General features: G+C 40.8%; 1 protein-coding gene across 12 annotated transcripts in view; it reads left to right on the top strand.

Moving 5' to 3' along the window:
- DGKI (diacylglycerol kinase iota) overlaps positions 1 to 22,954 on the top strand; it is a 461,291-nt gene that overhangs the window by 345,250 nt on the left and 93,087 nt on the right. For all 12 annotated transcript variants that reach the window (XM_089680693.1, XM_089680692.1, XM_089680689.1 and 9 more), the window contains 5 exons: positions 365 to 403; positions 2,353 to 2,419; positions 4,293 to 4,333; positions 5,952 to 6,079; positions 7,433 to 7,561. In XM_089680693.1, the coding sequence (XP_089536819.1) occupies positions 365 to 403; positions 2,353 to 2,419; positions 4,293 to 4,333; positions 5,952 to 6,079; positions 7,433 to 7,561 (404 nt within the window). The remainder of the gene's footprint in view (positions 1 to 364; positions 404 to 2,352; positions 2,420 to 4,292; positions 4,334 to 5,951; positions 6,080 to 7,432; positions 7,562 to 22,954) is intronic.

Genomic DNA, 22,954 nt, shown 5'->3' with positions numbered 1-22,954 from the left:
CACTATTAAGAAAGCACCCTCTATGCAGTCATTGCTGGACTGCATGGAGACAAGAAGGGACTGCGGTAGATCAGTAACACTGAGATGCCACAAAGGATGAAAAAAAGGTGAAAACAAGTATTTTCTAAAAGGAAAAAATAAGCACCTGTTAACAGATAAGTATGGGATTGAAAAAAAAAGCGAAAAACATCTATACTCTTCTAGGTGGATGCAGCATCGATTTTAAATCCGGGATCTCTTCAGAGCCTGGACATGCCCTGCGTCTCCTTTAATGATACACATTGCATTAGAAAGCTAAATATCTATCATTCAGGTAGGGGTTTTGTCTACTTTAATTTACAACTCTTATTTGTTCCTTTATAAGGATCTTCATTCAGTAACATCATACAGAGATCACTGCCAGGTATGTGCATTTGACTATGTGGATTTTATATAAATGCAAAGTCATTGATCATTGTGAAAGCTCTGTCTCTTTATGTGTTTATCTCTTTATGTGTTTATTTGGCTAGCGGCCATTTTGTGGTCTCATTGAAGTAAATGATAAATAGTTGAAGTCCTTTGGTGGTGTATTTCTTTAAGAGTAACTCCACTTTTGTTGAGAAAGAAACATTCCCCTCTGGGTGAACAATGTATTGAGCAAGGATTTTAACAAGTTTATTTCAGATTCTTACCTTTTGTTATTCTGAAGAAATAGATGTTTGTCTGTGTCCATGTGCAGAATGAATCTGTATGGGATTTTTTTTTATAATTATCAATCAGCTGCTACACCTGCAGGACTCTAATGAGGAAATTGTCAGGGTTTGCATCCCTTTAGACGTGATTTCCCTTTGAAAGTATCTCACTAAAAATTACATTTTTGTTGTAAAGGATGCTCAAAGTCTGACTTGTATCTTAGTGCAGACTTTTGGGAAAATCAGTAAACCAATCACACAAGTAGGAAATGACATATCTGGGGGCGTTCTGCGTAACCATCTGTGTACAGAATGCCTCCAGGTAGCCTTATTGCATTGCATTTTACAGAAAATTACAGCGCTTCAGATTGAAAAGGGAAGGTCATTTTTAATAACGTTCAATTACAATATGACTTGTGTTGAATTGTATATGCTATATTATTTTTTTGTATTAGTTATTTTTTCCCACGAAAGTGGAGTTACCCTTTAAATTCAGTCATTATATGCTGGAGCCCTGTCACTGCTTCCTGTCAGTTAGGCTTAATAGATCCTCATAAATGTGAATTTAACCCACAAATTGGCTGCTGTGTTGTTTTCTACTTATGTATTTCATTAAATATTTAAAAGGCTTCATTAGTAAGAAAAAGAAGAGTTTCAATTTGTTTCACTGTCAGTTTTTACATTACCTGAGAAAAAACATTGCTAGACTGTACCGATAGAGAGACCCTTAGAGAGCTGACTGATTTTTCAAAAGCATACCAACAACGAGAGAATACATTGTTAGCATTTTGTCCTGCAAAGAATAGTTTTATTAAAAATGTCTGAACGTGATGTTTCAGTCACTATATATGACATATTATCTCAGTGTTATTCAGCATTTAAAATAGAGCTAAACCCAGTCAATAATATTTTATGTAATTTGATAAGATGTTTTCAATCTTTTAAAATACTCAGATTTTTAGTTAATTCCTGGTGATCCTACCATGGTGGTCCTTGTTCAGGCACTTCCTATTATGGGGTGACAACTGTCTCTCAGTTGTTATCCTTCATTATTACCCTGTCACATGCTCCTCTGGTGGAGACTACAATCTGACATGTTGACACATATTGCACAGGCACAGCCCACCATTGCACTATATCAGGAAACCAGAGTAACAATGGGCAGAGGACACTGGAGCGCGTACAAGTAGACAGGAAGTGGCTGAGAGTAAAACAAATGTTTCTATCGTAATAGTATAGCAATTGTCTATGATACATAGTCCTTATTAAGCAAACTAAGTATTGTCCAGTTAAGGTTTAATATAATGTCTACAGGACAAACAGTGCACCGACATTGTTTGATACTTCTCAAAATCTTTACTGTATAAGAAGATAGACTGGTATACACAATCAATACAAACTGGTCTTGACATATAAAAACATATGGGATCAGACATGCTCAACCATTACATGCAAGAAATCTTGCTGATCCTGTTAGACAGCATGCTAGCGTGTTTTACTACTGACGCGTTTCAAGGGTAGATGTTCTTCACCACAGCCGTAAAGCATTTAAGGCCCACAAATGAACAAAATGTCTATCCATATGCATACAGTACATCAAAGACTGCTAGCTGTGCAGATTTTTTTATACTAAGGACATGCTGACTCTGTAGTAGTTACATCCTTTTATTATATTCTGCAGGACGAGAGTTCATTCCCAAGGTTGTTGTCTGCCCAGAGACTTAATCCCCGATGGTGCTTCCTAGACGGTAAGTTGATACGTGTGGGTAAAATTGTTTCAGGAACATATGTGTGTTAAACTAACAATACTAGGTGAGCACAACACAAAGGCCCTGGGAATCTGTCTGACTTGGAACTAAGACTTAACTCCGCTAAGATGACCTTTATGTAATTTAACTGGCAGCTGAGACCTAATTTTACTGTTAAAACTCCACTCAAAGCATCAGAAAAAAACTACCCATGCAGAAGCACCGGCACTACATGGATTAAATGGTTGTTAAAGTGGAGCACCACCCAAAAGGGGAAGTTCCTCTTTAAGGACTCGTTCCCCACTCCCCGTTAAGGATTGGCACCTTTGGGGAGCAAGCACCCGATTTTGACAAGTACCCGCTCCCACTTCCACTGCGACCGTTTAGGCATTCGGAAGCAGAAGTTGTCCTCCCCCCTCCCTCCCCCCTCCCTCCCCATAGTCTTCTGGGAAACGTGAAAAGTCCCAGAAGACTACGGGACCATTCACAAGGCGCAGCACTACTCGCACATGCTTAGTGGATGCCTGGTTGTGAAGCTGCAAGCTGTCTCAGCTGGGTGCCCATACTTAAGATGGCGGCGCCAGAGAGAGAGGATGACCAGTGAAACCGGATGCAGTGAGCACACTACTGGATTGAGGGACAGGTGAGTGTCAGCAGATACAGAAGCTGTATTTTTTTTACATTTTGATTGGAGCTCCACTTTAAGTTTAGAGGATAGAGGAATAAAATGTAATTGTAATACTTACCTTACTCCTAGCCCTGGCAGGATTCCATCATATTGTGTGACCCATCCTAAAAACTTCTCCTTGGTGCTATGGCACCAGTAGTCCTGCGTTGTATGTCTAGGCTTACCATCCTCAAGTACCAGAGTGCTGGAGAAAAGAGGACAGCGCCAGAGCCTGTGCGGAGTAAAGAATAAGGTAAGTATTGCAGCTTAATCCTCTACCTCAAGACTTAATGAGCATTTAACCCATGCACTGGGTTGGGTGCTGACAGGGTATTTTTTTTAATCCTATAGTTTAGTTTTAACTGGAAGATGGCAGGGCTTAGATTAACGCTGGATATATGTTGACACACTTAGTACAACTACACCTTAGGAAAGCAGGCAGCACATGTAGGTATCTCCAGCCTCCTGAAAGGTACAGCAACACACCAGACACCCAGACTCACCAAATAGCAAGTTTAAAACAGGGTTTTTTTTGCATACAATTGCAAATACATGTGGATGGCTTTGAAACTTTCACAGGGTTAAAGTAGCACTAAAGTCACAATCATTATTTTAGGAGTATTAATCACTGATTCAAAAGCTGTATTAATATTGTTGAACTATTTCCTCTTACTGTGAAAATGTGTGCATATCCTAAATCCATCCCTGTAGCTGCAGTTGCTGGTTTTTTTTAGTATTCCCTATTTTTCATAACAGCCAGCAGGGGAAGTGATCAGCTTCCTGCTGATTGCAAAGATGAAAGAATACTTCCCTGGACACCCTTTAAATCTGTATGTTCTGGGTAGGGCACTAATCACTGAATGGTGTAGACTTTAGGTATGCAGTCTGCCCATCAGTTACTTGATTACATTCTATCAGGCCTACTTCTAGAACAGTAATCAAGCAACTGTTTTGTACAGCACAGCTAAATTCTGCACCATCCAGTGGTGAGCCTTTTCCAGAAAATAGCCAATGCAGTCAAAGGCCCCCAGTACATTGTAGATATTAAAAAAACAAGACAGATTATTTTGTAACATGGACAACATATCTGCATATTTCCTTAGAGAACAAATATTGATATTTTGCACATACAGTCACTTTGCATTATGATAACATAGACATTTCTGGTAATATCCTTTTTATTTAATGTTTTTATCTCTCACACAGCTACCTCTGCTGATCAGTTCTATCGTATAGACAGATCTCAGGTGAGTAAGCCTAATTTCTTTTGATCTTTATCAGACATAACAAACCACAGGTGAGGTTTATTCTCCCTGTATGTTGCCTTCCCTGGTTCCTCCTTTCCCCCTTCATCAAAATGCTGCTTATAATTTTTTTTTTTTTTTTTTTAACAGTTGCCTTGCTGCTTATAATTTAAAATAAAACCTTTTCATTACATACATTATTTTAAACTCAGTGACATCATCACTGGGTCCCTGTGCTTCTACTGAATCGAGCAGGGGACTAGCACTGAGGACTTATGTACTGTCAATGCATAATACGTGGCTATCATTCTGAAGGAGTAGATGTTCCAACGCAGGCTGCATTTTCTTGCAGACCACTCCAGATAACGCCTACATGCGATGCTGAGCCTCCATGATTGAAAAAAACTGAAGAGATCAATTGATAGTTGCTTTTTGGCTTCCAGTGTCTTTAGTGATTTTTTTTTACAATATATTGGGCTATCTTTGCCCCTTTTTTCTTTCACTGAACCTTTACAGGATTCATGAGACACCACCCACATATACTTATTTTTATGTCGATCTGATGCATCACGTGATGGGGAGATTTTCCAGCAGGCTGAACCTTTTGTTTTTAATTGAAGGCTGACTGGTTGCCTTTCTACTCACTCTTGACATTAAGTACTCTGTCCCCTGGGGAAGAGCTTATTGAAATGCGTTGAGTGGTCACATAGTATCCTCATAAGTGTGCGGCCTTTATTAAACATCTCTGGCTGTGAGAGTATTAATTTAAAACATCTAGTTGTAATGATCATCGCAATGTCAGCCTATAGGTTTTATGTTATTGTGTTTTTGTCAAGCAATTTTGTATGATAAAATTTGTAATTCATATTCGTATTTTATAAGGTACCTTTGTGAGTATGTGTTGCCTTATTATTGTTTGTGCCTATAAAGTCCCACAAGTGCTTTTTTTAGTATTGAGCATTTTGGGGATGTGGCACATTACAACAGTGAATATGTCTCTATAAATATGTAAAGGGCAGGCCATGGACAGTCAGGCTATGGAGGACAGGGCTAGATGATTCTGGATGTCCCAGTAATGATGTTATCTAAAGTAAGATACAACAGGTAAAATAACTATTGAACACGTCTCCATTTTTCTCAGTAAATATATTTCTAAAAGTGCTATTAACATAAAAGAAGGGGTGGGGGAATCAGAGAAGACAAAGGGGTTGATTTACTAAAACTGGAGAGTGCAAAATTTGGTGCAGCTTCTAACTTCAGCTTGTTCAATTAAACGTTGACAATAAACCCTGGAAGCTGATTGGTTTCTAGGCAGAGCTGCGCCAGATTTTGCACTCTCCAATTTTAATAAATCAACCCCAAAATATAAGAAGATTGTATGTAGCTCTGATTTTTTTTTGTGTATTTTTTGAGGCACAGAACTTATCCTTTAAAACTTGGTAACTTTCTGTTTACTCTCTTTGGGGAAAGCAGACAAAGCTCACAGTGGTCCATTCTCTTTCTACCAAGGCAAATGTTATTGTTTTTTTTAAATTCCAAATGGCAAAAGGTAATGAAGTGTGTGACCAGACAGCGGATAGAACTGGTTTATGCAGTAATTGTAATTTGTCCATCTCCACAGGAACATTTACATTTTGTCACTGAGATTTCCCAGGATGAAATCTTTATTCTGGACCCCGAGGAGGCTGGGACGGCGCAAGGCAGTACTGGAACAGGGATGCCGGACCTGGTGGTAGAGCAGCCCTCGGGGTTAGTGTATTACATGTGAAATCTGAGTAAATTCTTCTGAGGATAGGATGTACAGGATGTCAGAGAGGGACAATTAACTTGCATTGGAACGGCGCTGGCATGGCATAATTAGAATACTGCCCCCTAGTGACTGTAATCAGCCTCTATGCTGAACTCCATTACTGTGATGTTAGGTAGTAATTATATTTGATTAAAGAAAAAAAGACATTTTTAAAAAATATTTACTAAAGTGATGCTGTAGTCAAACATGAACCATCAAGTACAAGGAAGGATAGCAGGAAAAAAAAGTCTTCAGCGTAGTTTACATAGCAAGTTTACATAGCAGACCTGCTGGGTCTCCTTAAACTATATCTGAAGGGTTTTTTTTTAGTTTTGAAAAAAGTGATGGTTAAAACACCCTGTCGATTCTTTATAGCTGACTGTGCCCACAACAGGCACATTCACCCTGTATATGTGTCCACTTGACCCCAAACAGAAAGTGATGGGAAATCAAATGCATTTGAAAAATGTTTCTTCTTGGAAAGGGGAAGTCTTCTGATAAAGAGACCTATTATGGTGACAACTGTCCAAGAACCAACTCAGGCTATTATTATGGTAACATTGGTTTTACTGCACATCTTCCTGCATTTAAGTGCAATGCATTGTGGCACCATTCACTTTGATTGGCACCCCAAGGTACCTAGCCAATGAAAAGCAATGCATGTGTGTTTTAATGCACTGCCACACACAGTTGTAAACCCTTTGCGCATCTTGGTGTGCTACATGCACAAAATTCAAATCTGTGCTGGCTGCATATTCCAAATTAGTGCACTGCCTTAAAACACACTTAATGTACAACAGCCTGTGGCCTAAGGGAGGATTTCCATACACTTCTGAGAGATTTCCTCTTGCATCCTGTTGTGTCTTTGAAACAGGAAGTGAAGGGAAATCTTCCTACTGCAACACAGAGAAAAAAATTGCAGGTGTTTTAACATCTTCTCTTTAAACCTACAGAAAGGTATAGCTGTTTACAATTTAGCACCACAAGTATTTCCAACAGTTTGCTGCTTTCTGAAAATGGTTTGCACATAAAGAAAAAAAGATTGTTTTTGGCAGGGATTGTGAACTTCAAGCCAGTGTACAGAGAGACATTACAAAATCGCAAAGTCAATAGAAAGTAAATTATTTCACTTATTATAATATGTGGCAACATTCAGAAATAGTCTAGAAAGGCTGGTTACAAGTAATTTCACAAGAAATCAGCATCGGTAACTCTTCAAGGCACAAGGACGATCAGTGTAACATAGCCATGCTTGTAAAAAAAAGCCTGTTTGATTTCCTCTTCATCTCCTGTCTCATCTTGTCCAATCACAGGCTGACAGAATGGTGGACGCCAACATGTCGAAAACGTATAGTGAGCGACAGCTGCGTTCCAGGAAAGATGTCTCTACACAATGAGTTATCCGACAAAGCACATGACTCCTCCCCCTCCAGCGCCTTGCCGTAAGACTTTTATGTAATTTATCATTCATTGTCACATGGGTGCAAGTAGAGCTATAGCCAAGTAAGGCTCAATGCTTTATTTAAGAGAAGTTGTGTCCTGTGAAAGTTGTCCCCAAAAAGGCAAGCAGAGGGAAAATGTCACCAGTATTGCCCATAGTCTACTAGCAGCTGATCTTTTCCCCATTACTGACTTACCAAGCCTTGTCAAGACAGATAGGCAGGACTTTGCTTCCTCATGTCAGAACTGCCCACCTGATTACTGGTGATCTGATGACTGCTGGGGGATATTTAGGAGGCAGGAAGAGAATTGCAGAAAGCACATATCCACAGATTTTATGAAGCAGAAGTAGGGAGGTGCATGCAGTAGAGGGTCTTCTCAAACAAAGACAGTGAGCAGCAGATTAGAGACAGCTCTAAAACTCCCTGCAAATCTTGTGAGACTAGTAGGCAGAGACAGCACTTCCTTAGATCTCACACTTCTGATATAAAACTATGAGACTGTATGTACAGGCCTATGTGCCATTGCATATCATGAAGTGTACTGCTATTTTTCATAAAGAATTGAAGACAAAAGTACATTCTTTAGGACACTGCTTAGGCATAATCCACAATCCTAGATGTTCCGTATATCAAAACAAATCTTCACTTTTTGAGTTCAGGTCATCTTTCATAGTCAGCACCTATTTTGCATGGTAACACTTTTTATGAGTGTACAACATAGCAGCTTGTTAAGAACTACCTTTACAGTATTCTACAATATCTAAATGCCTAAGTTACATTTGTCCATTCTTCCAAAGCCCAACTAAAGGAGAACAAGTTTCGACAACAAGCCCCTTACTCGCTGCTGAACAGATGTGTAGGCCTTGAGCCTGTGCAGCAACACTGTTAGAGATAGGGCTCTGATTTTAGGGCAATCAGAATAAGAATTTCAGTTCAGGAGAAGCCTGCTTGATTTCACAGTCCAACCTTTTTCCCTGGAGAATGGGCTAGCAGGGATCTTTGACATTGTCAAAGTTAGCTGCATTGTTTTTGCAAATTTCTTGTGATTATGAGTAAAGTGTGTAACTGTATTCAACGATCTGGTTTTGTACTGGTGAGAAATTGGACCACCTCTCCTTTTGATCCAGAAGGGGCATGATTGTTCTGGTGCTGAAAGAGTCCCTGAAAATTTTTTGGCTGCGAACCGCTATCAGACACGTCCTCAGGGCACCAAGAAAATGAGATTGTAATTGCCGGCATGCAGCAGAAAATTAATTATACGTTCTGCTTTTTAATCAAGCAAGCACTGCGTTAATTCTGTTTTATTTCAGGTGGGATCTGATTAGTCATGTCGATGATGTGGATAGGAGAAGGTGGGGGGAGTAAGAGAGAGAGAAAAACCCCTTTACATACGCACACCTGGAGATATTAAAGCACAACTTGAGCCAGAGCTTTTTTTTTTTTTTTTTTAAATTTTGGATTGAGCCAGGGCCTGATTTTTGCCTAGGGCACTGTCAGAGGCAGCACATAGTCACCCAGACCAGGTAAAACAGGACCACTTTTGCATATAAGGCTCATAGCCTGTTAGGCAAACTGCCAAAATCCAACATTCTTCCCTTATCCACTATTTCTGCTATCCCACTCAACACCAGCTCCAGGTAGGCTTGCTAACTGTGTTATGAAGCTACCCTTCTATAATATTCAAACTAGCAGTTAGTTTAAACATTTTAGAAAAACTTTAATACCTTTTTGTTCTGTGACTCGGTGAGCATGATATAGGGATTCTCCCCGCTGCCTCCTAGGATGTCCACATCACATATTCCAGAAGGCAGTTTTAGTCAGGGTGGGGAGCATGTGTGCTGCAAGGTCCCTCATGTAAGCAGACATCTGACAGGTTACACTTACCTAAAACCAAGGACATGCTACTGGTCTCTTCCACGTGTTTGGGACTTAGGCTACGTTCACACTAGCGTTGTGTGCAGACGGCAGAAAGGCGTTTGGAAAGCGTTTTTACTGCTTCCCAAATGCCTCGGACAATTCTGCACATTGCAGCACATGGTGCTGTTCTAACGGGAGCAGTAGCGTCGTGGCACGGTGCGGCAAAACAGACACCTCTGGTCGAGTCAGGAGGCGTTTAAGCCTCCTATGCTAATCTATGGTGCCGCTCCGCAAACGCCCGGCTGGCGTTTGCAGTTCGGTTGAGACGCGGTTGCGGGTGTTTGTGGAGCGGTAACACCATTCAAACTTCATTATAGGCAATTGTGAGGCGTTTTTAGCTCTCGGCAAACACCTAGCAACCGCCGCTGAACCACGCATGTGGCGTTTGTGGAGCGTTAAAAAACGCTCCGCAAATGCCGGACCAACGCTTGCCAAACGCTATAGGGGCGTTTGGCAAGAATTGGTAAAATAGTCAAATGTGAACGAGCCCTTAGCATAGACCTGCAATGTATCAATGCATTCATGGGATATTTCAAAATGGGGGCACGGGAGCAAAGCAGCGCAGAGAGAACTTCAGCTACAAGGAGGACAATGCTGGGCTCCATAGCTTAGTATGTTTTTTTAATTACAATACAGGAACAGTTATCAGATTGAGATGATTTACTTAAACCTGGGCAGGGTGGCATTCCTCTTTAATGTGTATGCATGTATGTGTGCTAATGATTATGTATGTGTGTTAACATGTATGTGTTTTTGTGTATGATAATGTGTATGTATGTGCTAATGTGTATCTGTGTTACCTGTATGTGTGCTAAAGTGTGTGTGTGTGTGTATGTATGTGTATGTGAATGTGTGTGTGTGTTACTGCACCCCAACACATCTATACAGTGTGCTGCAGTAAAGTTCAGTGCAAAGCACATATTAAACAAAAATTCAATGCATTGTGGTGCATTAAAAAATGTTACTGACTGTTTTGCTCTGATATTGATTAAGGCTCCACTGACATATTGCTCATTGTAATTCATTGTGATTGTGTGGACATGTTTCTGGTTGTCTCGCTATGATAGTGGCTTTGTGGACATGTTGATGGTTGTTTCACTATAATATTGATTGTGACTCTGCTACCTGCTGGCTTGTATACAATGTTTAGGCAATTTTAAGGCATTTTGTCAAGGCACCTCTAAAAAATCCTGGATTTTTGGAAAGACATATTTCATTGTTTCCATGCAATAATAATGATTGTTGCTCTGCAGACATGTTTCTGGATGTCTCGGTATGACTGTGGCCCTCTAGACATGTTTCGCCTTTCACTATAATGTGGACATGCTTACTTTATAATGATAATTTATTGAGAGATTATTTCTTGTATACATTAGTCCAATTAGTCATTTTCTGTGTTTACTCTAGTGTGTTTATTAGTGTTTTTTTATTTAGTATTTATTATATTTTATTTATATTAGTATTTATTTATTTATATGGAAAACTGCATATGGCTTTTGTGTGCTGGGGAGAGGGCAAAGCAACCAGATATTGGGGGTGGGGTGAAAGGTAGCTAGCCTGGGGGTAGCTGGTTCTGCGGACATTTCTCTGGTTGTCTGACTATGATAGTGCCTCTGTAGACATGTTGTTGGTTGTCTCGCCATGATATTCATTGTGTCTCTGCAAAGCTGTTTCTGGATTTCTCACTATAATACCGATTGTGGCTCTGCGGACATGTTTCTGGTTTTCTCACTGTAAGACTCATTGTGGCTCTGCAGACATTTTTCATTGTGCCACTGTGATTTTGATTGTGGCATTGCGGAAATGTTTCTGGATGTCTCACCATGATATTCATTATGGCTCTGTGGACATGTTTATGGTTTTCTCGCCATAATACTAATTGTGTCTCTACGTGTTTTGTTGTGTTGCTGAGATTTTGATTGAGGCTCTGCAGACATGTTTCTCGATGTCTTGTTGTGATATTGATTATGGTTCTAAGGACAGTTTTTCTCGCTATAAGGCTGATTATTGCTTTGCAGACATGTTTCTGGATGTTTCACTCTGATTGTGGCCCTGTGGATATTTTTCTCATTGTTTCATTTTAATGTAGATATCTTTACTTTACAATGATAATTATTTGGGAAATTATTTATTGTGTTCAGTAGTCCCTTAATTAGTTTTTTTTTTTATACAAATGTCTGATATAATGTGTTTTCTAACCTTTACTGTGTCCTCACTAGCAGGACTAGTATAGTGTGCTTATTATTATTTCTTTATATTTATGATATTTCATAAGAAACACAGCATATGACTTTTGTGTGTGCTGGGGAGGCAGCAAGCCAGCCAAATTTTGCAGGGGAGAGGGGTGCAAGGTAGCTGGCCTAGGGGAGAAAACCTACAAAATCCAGCCCTGAATAGAGCAAGAAAAAGGTCAAAAACTCCCTCAGGTTTTTATTAGTGGTTGTTTCCCATTGGGGAGATTTCCTTTTACTTCCTGACATTTTTGCAGGGTAAGATACAACCAGGAAATGAATTAAAGCGGACTTCCACTCAAAAGCGGAGGCTCTGCTTATTTGCTTCCTCCTCCCCTCCACTGCCATATTTGGCACCTTTTGTGGGGGGGGGGGGGGTGTGGATACCTGTTTTTGACAGGTACCCACTCCCACTTCCGGCTCAGTTTGCTGTGACGAAGTGAGCTAGAAATTTGAGCCCCTCCTTCCTCCAGCAGTCTCCTGGGAACTTTCACAGGTCCTAGAAGACTGCCGGACCAATGAGGAGGCGCAGAGTGACTCACGCATGCACAGTGGGCACCAGGCAGTGAAGCCGCAAGCTATATGGTAAAAAAAAACAAAAAAAAAACAAAACAGCACAAATCAACACCCTGCCTTAAAGTGAAAAAAAATCAATAAATAAAAGTACCCTCAAAGCATATATATTCAAAGAAATGTCCAAATCAATAAAAAAGTATATAAGAAAAAGTCCTTTCTCCCCAAACAAATGGTGAAAAAATAAAATGTCCAAACCGAGATAATGCTTCCACCAATCACCAGTGAAAAAAACCCAATATCAGCCGCACTCACCAGATGAAGGTGAGTAATACACCTTGTAGGATGTATAGGGATCCTAAACCCCCTCCCTTCAGGACTCCTTTCTACCATGTAGAACTTGGGGGATTTCTTCCACTCGCTCCTGTCTTATCCTCTCACTAAAATTTATCAGATGAATAAAAAGCATCATTTTATTGCCTCCATAGGCTCACATAAATTCCACTGCTTCCACACCTCATTGCAGAGACCTCATAGCCTGATTCAGCAAGGGATGACAGGATACAAATCCAAACAATAGTCAAAATGGTCGATTGGAACGCACCGCTCGGCGTGCGTTCCACTCACCGGAAGTGACACAGTACGTCAGGACAGCAGACCGGAAGTGCGTTGACGCGTTTTGACCCACCCACAGGGCGTTCTGTCACAGTAGGGTGCCCACAGTTGAGATACCAGTGCCATGGAGGAGAGAAGTGACGGCGTGGGTGAGTACATCGCTGGACACTGGGGCAGGCAAGAGTGTGTTTTACAGCTACAGTTTTTGTAGCTGCTGACTTTTAATAAACACAAAGATGGCTGGAACTCCACTTTAAGCTCTCAAGGGACTGAGACATCAAAAATTATTTGGGGGACAGTTAGTACTTCTGTCAGGTTTTTATTGCTGTCTATGCCCCTGCTAAGGAGACTCTCAGGACCGACTGACCCATGTTGAACTACTGTTCACATGGAAAGCTTCTCCACTTCGGCCTTCAAAATTCTCATTTGAATATTTGCTGTTTGTCCTGGTGACCACTGTCACTGAAAGTTATGGGAAAGTCAACATTATTGAGTTGTCACCAGAACAGGAAGTAAGGGAAAATCTTCTCAAGAGGACACACTGGAGACAGTTCCCCTCTTACTTCTGGTTGTGCCTCCAGGACAGGAAATGAGAGGAAATCACTGCAATGGGGCAATGGCAACAAAAATAAACTGATAGGAATTGTAACCCTTTCCTGCTCTATCCAAAATTGAAAAAGACAAGTTTGGCTTTACATTTAAAAGCTTTAACTTTACTTTAAAATGCCACTTGCTTAAAAAAATGTCCAACTTCCAAACATGCCTGATTTTTTTTTTTCACATTTCTATAGAGATTTGCTGCATACAATCTTTTTTTTTACATATAAACACTTGATATATGACATAGGATTCTCACTTGGATTAGCCAAAGATAGAGTACAGCACAAATGCTTCCAGCAAGAGGTAAAGAGAAACAGGGAAAAGTGTAAAAAATACCTTTAGTTAACACTAGAAATGCATAAGAGCTTGTGTTCCAGCAGATGAACAGAAGGATGGGGGTTGCAAAGTGCATTGATAGTAAGTATAAATGTTTGGGGGCTTAGCAGGTGAACCTTTCACTATGTTCTCGATGGGCAAAGTCATAAATTCTCTTCAAAGAGTAACTTATTTTTTTTAGTTCACTCCTTCCTCTTTTACTCACTCATGTCCCCTATCCAAAAAGATAACTACAGTGTGATCTTATCAATGCTCCACAGATAATTTTTTAAATCTTTGGCCTGACCAAGCCCCCTAGTGTGCTTTACAATCTCATTCAATCCAAAGGTGAGGCCTGGAGTCTCAACTAACTTTAAGTACAGGTCTGCTTTTTCTGGCTATTTAAAGTACTGTAATTTAAATCACTCCTCACCATATACTGCCTTTTCAAATGAAAGTTAAGTTCTGCTTTTGAGGGACTTGTCTGTCTAGAACTGCTATTTTTATACTCCTCTAGGACTTGCTGCCCTCAATCCCCAAGCAGCTCCCAGCTCAGCCTCACAAAAGGCAGTGCTTTTGAAGTCAGTATTCAATAGCCAATGAGGAGGTTATTTTGGTGGACTCCTCGATTTTTCCACTCAGAGATGAGATCTTTGTTGACAGGGCTAAGATTACCTGCCTCACGCATCTGAGCTGGAGAGATATTCCTCATAACGAAGAACTAATCTTGTATTCCTGGGTTCACCCAGTCCCATGTGCTGCTATGGCCCTCAATATATTCCTCACCTGCCAAGCCGACGGCTGATGAAACAATTCTGTGGAAGATGCAGAAGCCTTGTCACCGGGGCTAAGAGGTTGATTTGGTCTGTTGGTGAGCTGAGCAACAAGCTGATTGTTTTCAAAGTCCAGAAATTTGTCTAGGCATTATGCATAGGTGAAAAGATGCATACAATACATATAATTTTTTTTAAAGTAAAAGGCAACGTTAAAAGCCCTTTTTGGTATATACAGTAGGTGCACCATTTATAACTCACTATAGCCATTGGATTGCAAGCAGCACAAACCTAACACAGACTGGTACTCAATTGCTACCAGCTATGGGATAAATATGTAAAGTGAAGTAGAAATACCTTTTCTGGATAAAACATATCCCCAGGCTCATTATATTGTGAGCTATGCCTATAGAGGCCAGGGCAAATGGTAGTGTAAGTTTTGTGCAATGGGAGGATCAGAGCTCAGATTAGCTCACCTTTCGGGAGAGATCACATGACAAGGTGCTAAGGCCTTGGCATGTGGCAGGTACAAAGGGAACCTGCAACAGAATTTTCTCCAAGAAATTTAAATATTTCAACCCTTGTGGTGGTTCTTTTATCATTATTGAGCCCTCATACTCACAAACCCAAGTCTTTCCCTTCACTCTTATGTTTAAATTACTTTTATATTTTGCTTAATTACATTTTAATTGGCAATTGCCATTTTATACTAAACACTATTATTACAGAGCTGCTGATTTCCTGCAGCATTGGTGTCGGTGAGTGAAATAATATCCCACAGCACTGGTGTCAGTGAGTACAATAATAATTCCCCAGCAGTGTTTCCAGTGGACACAATAGTAACTTGACACAATAATAACCCCCAGCATAGGTGTTAGTGAATGCAATACTAATCCCCAGCATTGGTGTCAGTGAACTAAATATTTACCCTCAACTTTGGTGTCAGTGGACACAATAACCCCAGATATTGTTTCAGTGGGTTTAGTAATAATCCCCAGCGTTGGTGTCAATAGACACAGTAATACCCCCAACATTGGTGTTAGTGAGTGCAATATTAACCACCGACATTGGTTACATAGTTAGTCTGGTTGAAAAAAAGAAACAAGTCCATCTAGTTCAACCAATAAAAAGAAAAAAAAAGTACAATCCTATACCCACAGTTGTGCCAGAGGAAGGCAATCCCCCGCCCCAGCAAAGCATGATGCAATTTGCTCCAGCAGGGAAAAACATTCCTTCCTGATTCCCCAAGAGGCAATCGGATATTCCCTGGATCAACTTTACCTATAAATGTTAGCAACCAGTTATATTATGTACATTTAGGAAATAATCCAGGCCTTTTTTTAAAGCAATCTACTGAGCTGACAAGAACCAGCTACTGGTTTATTGTATACTAGTGTCTAGCTGTGAATGGTCACAGCTAATCACATGCACATGTCATGTGATTAGCTGAGGCCAAATCACAGCTAAGCACAAAAAAAAAAAAAAAACCCTGAATGAATTCCCTCGGAAGAAGTCATTGGACGAAACGCATCAGGATGTGGCCTTCCTGTGACATCACTACTCATGCTGATGCACATGTCCGGATCACGTGATCGCACTACTACCATCTTGAATGCGGGCTGGCTGGTGAGACACAGGATGCAGAGACTGGAGCTCTGATATAACAAAAAGCCTTGTTTTTATTTGCTCATTGTGAGTGTGATTTTAAGGGGGGTTTGTTTGGCAATAAATTTGTTGGATGATACTGCACTATGGCGAGTATTTTCTTTACCCACATGTGCTAATCTGGATATGAGAGGATCTTCTCTGGAGTTTGTTTGGTGATATGCTGGATACACAGTAGTATGCTGAGTAATTACCAACACATGAGGATCGTCCTTTGAAGTATGTTTGGTGAATGCTGGATATATACTGACATGCTGGTTAATTACTAGCACATGGTGAGTGTGCATTTTGATGGGGTGTTTTTGAGCACTGAATACCACATTGCTTATGAAGGAGGATCTCATTACTTCATTTACTGAGGATCATGTTTATATGGACTTTTCTGAATTGACTATATTGAGATTCCCAATTTATTGATTTTTTTTGTTTGCACTATTAATATGCACTTATTTGGTGGTAGTTATATTTAGTTGTGTGATTTGGTTTGCGCTATTATTTGTGATTTGTATATTTTTCACATTTTTATTATTATACCACATCCACAGTCACTCCTTTTTTTGGTTTTGCTCACCTCCTCATAAAAAGAAATCAGATTTGTCTGACCTGTCTTTCATGAATCCATGCAGTCTGTCACTTAAAACATTTATTTTTCCCAGCAAAGAACTCATCTATGTGGTCTTTAACTCAACTCTCCAGTATCTTAGAAGTTAAACTAACAGGTTTGTAGTTACTTGGTAAAGACTTTGATCCCTTCTTAAATATTGGCACCACCTTGGCCTTACTCCAATCCAGTAGTACTAAGCCAGTCATTAAAGAGTCCCCCAAAATTAGGAACAATGGCTCTGAAATGACAGAGCTCTATTCTATTAGGACCCGTGGGTGTATGCCATCTGGTCCAGGTGCCCTATTCACCTTTATTCTGTCTAAACATTTCTGGACCATATCAATTTTGAGCCATTGTGGATCATTTAAAGTTGTGACAGTATCATCCCCATTATGGACATGAGCAACCCCATGCTCTTTTGTATGCGTCAGTAGTTCCTGCATTGGTGATCAGTGAGAGTGAAATTTACCCCCCTTCTCTGGTGGTCAGTGACAGTGAGGTTGGGATTTTATTTGTACTGTGGACAGAGATAAATCTCTATGTCTCATAGTACATGTTTTCTTTCACTTCCAGATGCTGGAACACAGACAGTGCTCAAAAGACCGGAATCGCTGCCACTCTGCTGCCTTACTGGTGCCCAATAGCTCGTGGGCCACACACAGACGGCCTGCAGGCTGCATGTATAGCATTATAGGGTTGGGGTGATAACACAGGAGCACAACTGGGAGACAGTTGTCACCTCATAACAAAAATCTCATAAATAAGGACCTTCGTGGCAGGATCACTTGATATTGTTCTAATGAAAGCTACTCATTTAAAAAGACTAAAACCATCTTTTACAATTAAGTAAACATGTTAAACACTTATATGGGATTTTAGTGATTGGGCTTAGATCTGCAATTTTGCAGAATTGCCAGCTTTAGGAGGTACTTATTATGATGGCCATGCTGGTCATACCACCCCATTGATTTGTAGATGCATAGATTGGCCTGTAGTCAGTCACTGCAGCAACTCTGTATTCCGCTACAATTTGCCAGAGTAAATAAGCAGGGAGGTCTGTAAACTGCTACAAATCTCTGATACACAGTAGCTAGTATGACATGGCCTTCAAAGTGTCAAAGTTGCTGTATATGTTTTTGTCACTGATTTGGTGATTGTCCAATATGACTAACAGATTTGCAGATCAGCACAGGCTAATAGCAGAGAAACACTTAAAGCGGAGTTCCAGCTGAAAAAAAAATATAAAAGTCAGCAGCTGTATATAAAAGTATAGCTGCTGACATTTAAAATACAATCACTTACCTGTCCCTCGGTCCAGCGGGGTCTTCACCACCACTGGTTTCACCGGCCGTCTTCTCTCCCTGGTGCCAGCATTTTCAGTGTGGACAGCTGACTGTGACAGATTGCAGCTTCACAGCCGGGTGCCAACTACGCATGCGCGAGAAGCGCTGCGCTTTGTGAATGGCCCAGTAGTCTTCTGGGACCTGTCACGTGTCCCAGAAGACTACGGGGAGGGAGGGGAGAGGACAACTTCCGCTTTGGCGATCGCAGCAGAAGTAGGAGCAAGTACCTGTCAAATTCGGGTACCCTCTCCCCCCCCCCCGCTCCCCAAAGGTGCCAATCCTTAATGAGGAGAGGGAGACAAAGACTTAAAGTGGAACTTCCCCTTTGGGTGGAGCTCTGCTTTAAGTAGTCTAGATTAGCTTTTTTCCAATCAGGGTGCCTAGGCACCCTTGGGTACCTTCCGGTTTCTTCATAGGTGCCTAAGCAAAATGCCTAAAAATTGTGGATGAAGCCAGTCCCTTAGTTACACTATTACAGCCTTCTAGCCACCAGCATCCTAACAACCAGTAATGCCATCCGTTGATAAGGAAGATGTCGGGTGCCTATACATCATCCTTGCTTGCCCCTCTCTGTCAGCACTGGGGTCACATTAGCTGAGTGATGCAAAGAAATTGAGGGAGAAGAAAAACACTGAAATACTAGTTCAGCACCAGTGTGTAAAGCTGTATTTTCTTTGGAAGAATAAATAACTTCTAATGTTGGGTGTCCTATGTGTGAGGATGTTGCTGCATTATGTATAACTATTAGTTAAATTTTTTACATTTTAGAGGTGCCTCGGGATTGTGCAGACTTTTAAGTGTCTTGACTGAAAAAAAAGTTGAGAAACACCACTCGTGCAACATTGACCACAAGGTGGCATTGTGCCTACATGAGAGAATGCATTCTTCATTATTTTCCTCCAAAAATTCAGCAAGCTAATACCTTAAATTTGCTCTCTGCAAAAACAAACAAAAAATAAGAGCATTATCCATCATTCAGGCCTGATTTTGTGAATGATGCCATGCGCACATTTAGTACAAAGAATCAAATTTAAAGGCCCTTGGTCTAATTCCTAAAGGGTTAGGCCACGCAGAGAAGATATTTTGGTTTGGGTCTTAATCATCCACCAGATTCTTATGTCCATTAGGGACTTCCACAGCAAGACCTTTGGACCTGGGGTCCTGGCTTCACCTACCATCACCTTAACAACATATAGGGGGGTTGATTTACTAAAACTGGAAAGTGCAAAATCTGGTGCAGCTGTGCATGGTAGCCAATCACCTTCTAAGCAGGGGTGTACTGACCATTTGGAAACTCGGGCACTGGCCGAGGGCCTGGGGTCAGTAGGGGGCCCCATGAGATGCCTCTGGTACCTTTTTCATAGGCTTTTTTGAGTTTGGGCAAGGACACAGGGGCCCTATGATCCCCTATTGCCCGGGGGCCCCATGAGTTGTCAGTCCTCCCCTTCTTCTAAGGCTACTTTCACACTGATCTGCGACAAAAATACATATGCATTTTTTTACTGCATTTGCTGTGTGTTTTTAACATGACATGTAATTCAAAAGCCGCACCATGATGTGTTTTATGCTGCATTTTCCATTGTTTTCAATGGGGAGGTGTGTTTTTGGTGCTTTATCTTTACTGCACCAAAAACGCAGCAAGCAAGATTTTTAAAATCACACCTGACCTACAACTGATCAGTGTGAAGAGTTCCATAGGAATATATGGTCACACGTTTTTCTTCCACTTTTTTTAATGCAAAAGCAATAGAAAAATGGCTCAGTGTGAAAGCAGCCTAACTTCAACTTGTTTAATTAAGATTTGACAAAAAACCCTGGAAGCTGATTGGTTTTCTATGCAGAGGTGCACCAGATGTAGCACTTTCCAGTTTTAGTAAATCAACCCCATGGGGTTTGTAGCTAGATCCAGTAATAATCGGTAAACATTTGTCTTGCCTTGCATCAAGAATAGGATACCACATTAGTCCACCTTATACACTACAACTTCCTGTTCCTAGTTGTAGCTATTTCCAGGTGGCTGCCACCATCTGGGAGAGCCTAGTGTAGGACAACATTTCTCAACCAGGGTGCCCAGGCACCCTGGGGTGCCTTGAGGTTTCTTCAGGGGTGCCTTGGCAAAATATCTAAAATTTGCCAAAACCGGCGGGTGGAACAAGCCTGCCATTTAGTAACACAAAGCCACAGGTTTTCATTGTGCACCATTACCATCTTCTAGCCGCCTGCATCCTGACAACCAATGACATCATCAGTTGATAAGGAGTATGTCGGTTGCTTGCACAGCATCCTAGTTTGACCCTCCCCTGTCCCTCTCCATCAGTGCTGGGGTCACATCAGCTCAGTGATGCAGAAAACTCAGGGACAAGAGAAACACTGGAATACTAGTCAGTACCAGTGTGCAAAAGTGTATTTACTTTGGAAGAATAAATCACCTCTAATGTTGAGTGTCCTATGTGTGCGGATGTTGCTGCATTATATAAAACTATTAGAATAGTTTTTCACATTTTAGAATGGGGCGCCCTTTTAAAATTTTGGACAGTCTAGGAGTGGCTCAAGACTGTCCACAATTTTAAGGAGTTCCTTGGGACTGTCCATAATTTTAAAGGGTGCCTTGACTGAAAAAAGTTGAGAAACGCTGGTGTAGGATATTGTAAAAATATATACTGTATGTGTATATATATATATATATAAAATGACAATATCCTACACCTAGCAGCAAATCCCAAAAAAGGCATATCTTGTTTAACCTATTGATCTTAAATGGCATCTTTGTGTGAGTGCTCACTATTCTGAAAGTTGTATGTTTTTTTTAAACAATATCAGTGATTTTTTTTACCTCCAGTCATTTTTGTCTTGTCAATACTATGGCTTGTAACGTAATCATACCCAGCACGTGTTGGATGCCAGTATCCTACACCGCACAATGTTAATTTATCCGCCAGCCCCTATATAACAGGGACCAGCAGATGGAACAACAGTGGGGGGGCACAGATCAGGTATCCAACACACCTGGAAGTGTGATAGATGTGAGGTTTCTGCTTGAAGCCTTGGCTCTGCAAGAGAGCCCAGATCTTACAATGGGGCCAAGGGGAGATCTTATAATGGATACAGTAAATCTTACAGTGGACACCTGTTTCCCCATATTTTGTCCTCCAGACATGCCAGTTGGTCTCACAAAGGTTATATACAGCTAAATCTTTGTTCAAAAAATAATATTTCTACAATATTTGCAGACCATGAAAACATCCACTAGCAATCATTATGCATGCTTTATTTTATCACCCATGTTTTCTGAATTTACCTTTGTATTTTGGGGGCAGTTCACACCCAAAAATGCACTCCCGATGCATTCCAGATACGTTTTTGCTCACATTTCACACCACACTCCGTTCGAGTGCAGTTTTGATGCAGTTTGCTATGTTCCAGTAAAGTTCTGTGCAGAAAAAATGCAGCATGTTCTACTTTTTTTTTCTGCACCGGAAACTGACTGGAACTGACTGCACTAGTGTGAACTAGGGCCATTGGAATACATGGAAAACACTGTGCATGCATTTTTGATACAGAAAAAAAAATGCACTGGACTGCATCTAGTATGAACTAGCTCTTAAAGTAGATGAAATCGCACCTATTGACATTCATATACCACTGCCTTTGGAGGTATGAGGGGACTTTTTTGCTTTTATTATGCCTTCTAGACATACTTACATTGATCAGCCATAACATTATGATGACCCACCTAATATTGAGCAAGTCCCCTTTTAGCCACCAAACAGCTCTGACCCATTTAGGCATGGACACCACTAGACCTCTGAAGGTAAGCTGTGGTATCAGCTTCAAGGCCGTCAGTAGCAGATCCTTTAAGTAATGTAAGTTGGGAGGTGGGGTCTCCATGATTTAGACTTGTTTTTTCAGCACAGCCCATAGATGCTGGATTGAGATCTGGAAAATTTGGAGGCCAAGTCAACACCTCAAATTCGTTGTGTTTCGTAAACCATTCTTGAACCATTTTTGCAGTGTGGCAGGGTGCATTATCCTGCTGAAAGAGGGCACCATCTTTATTGAGACAGGGTCATCATCTACTTCCTGGATTTTGATGCAAGTTCAGAGATGACAAATCCTGGTGCCTGTGCAGCTCTTGGTTCTGTTCACAAATATCTAATGAAGATCAGCCCCTGCTGCAGCCTTTCACCCTGTAGGGGAGGTTTACTAAAACTGGTGCACACAGAATCTGGTACAGCTTATAGTAACCCATCAGCTTTCAATTTCAACTTGATGAATTAAAGGATATGTAAACCCAACATTTCATACTTCTGATATGTGCCTGCTGTACCACGTACTTGTATGAAAATGTATCCTGTTCCCTTTGTATTCTTTCTTTGTGTAAAATCCCTAGTGTTCTTGCCAGTCTCTCTGCTTTCCTATTAAAAACTGACCACACTAGGCAGGAGAGCACAGCATGGTTAGTGCTGGGACCTTGTCCAGTGATCAGGCTTTTGGTGGCACACCCCCTCTGCACAGCAATTCACTGGGGAGTTCAGTGTTCTGTTGTTTCTCTTCCCTTATGCAGCTGAGAACAGAGTGTATGTACAAAATGGTATTTGTAATGTTTTTATATGTATACATAAATGTTTTGCCTTGCAATTCTATTTTAAACTGAATGGGTTGTTTTACATGGTGAAGATTTACGTATTCTTTAAGCTTTGACAAACCAAAAAGCTGATTGATTACTTTGCACAGCTGCATGAGATTCTGTGTGCACCAGTTTTAGTATATCTCCCTTTAGTCTTCTTCCTGCTTGTATCAGATGACATCATCATCTC

The sequence above is a fragment of the Staurois parvus genome, unplaced genomic scaffold (genome assembly GCF_062004578.1).
Source record: "Staurois parvus isolate SC_StPar_1 unplaced genomic scaffold, SC_StPar_1.0 ptg000249l, whole genome shotgun sequence".
Lineage (NCBI taxonomy): Eukaryota > Metazoa > Chordata > Amphibia > Anura > Ranidae > Staurois > Staurois parvus.
This window is presented reverse-complemented; position numbering and strand designations above follow the sequence as displayed.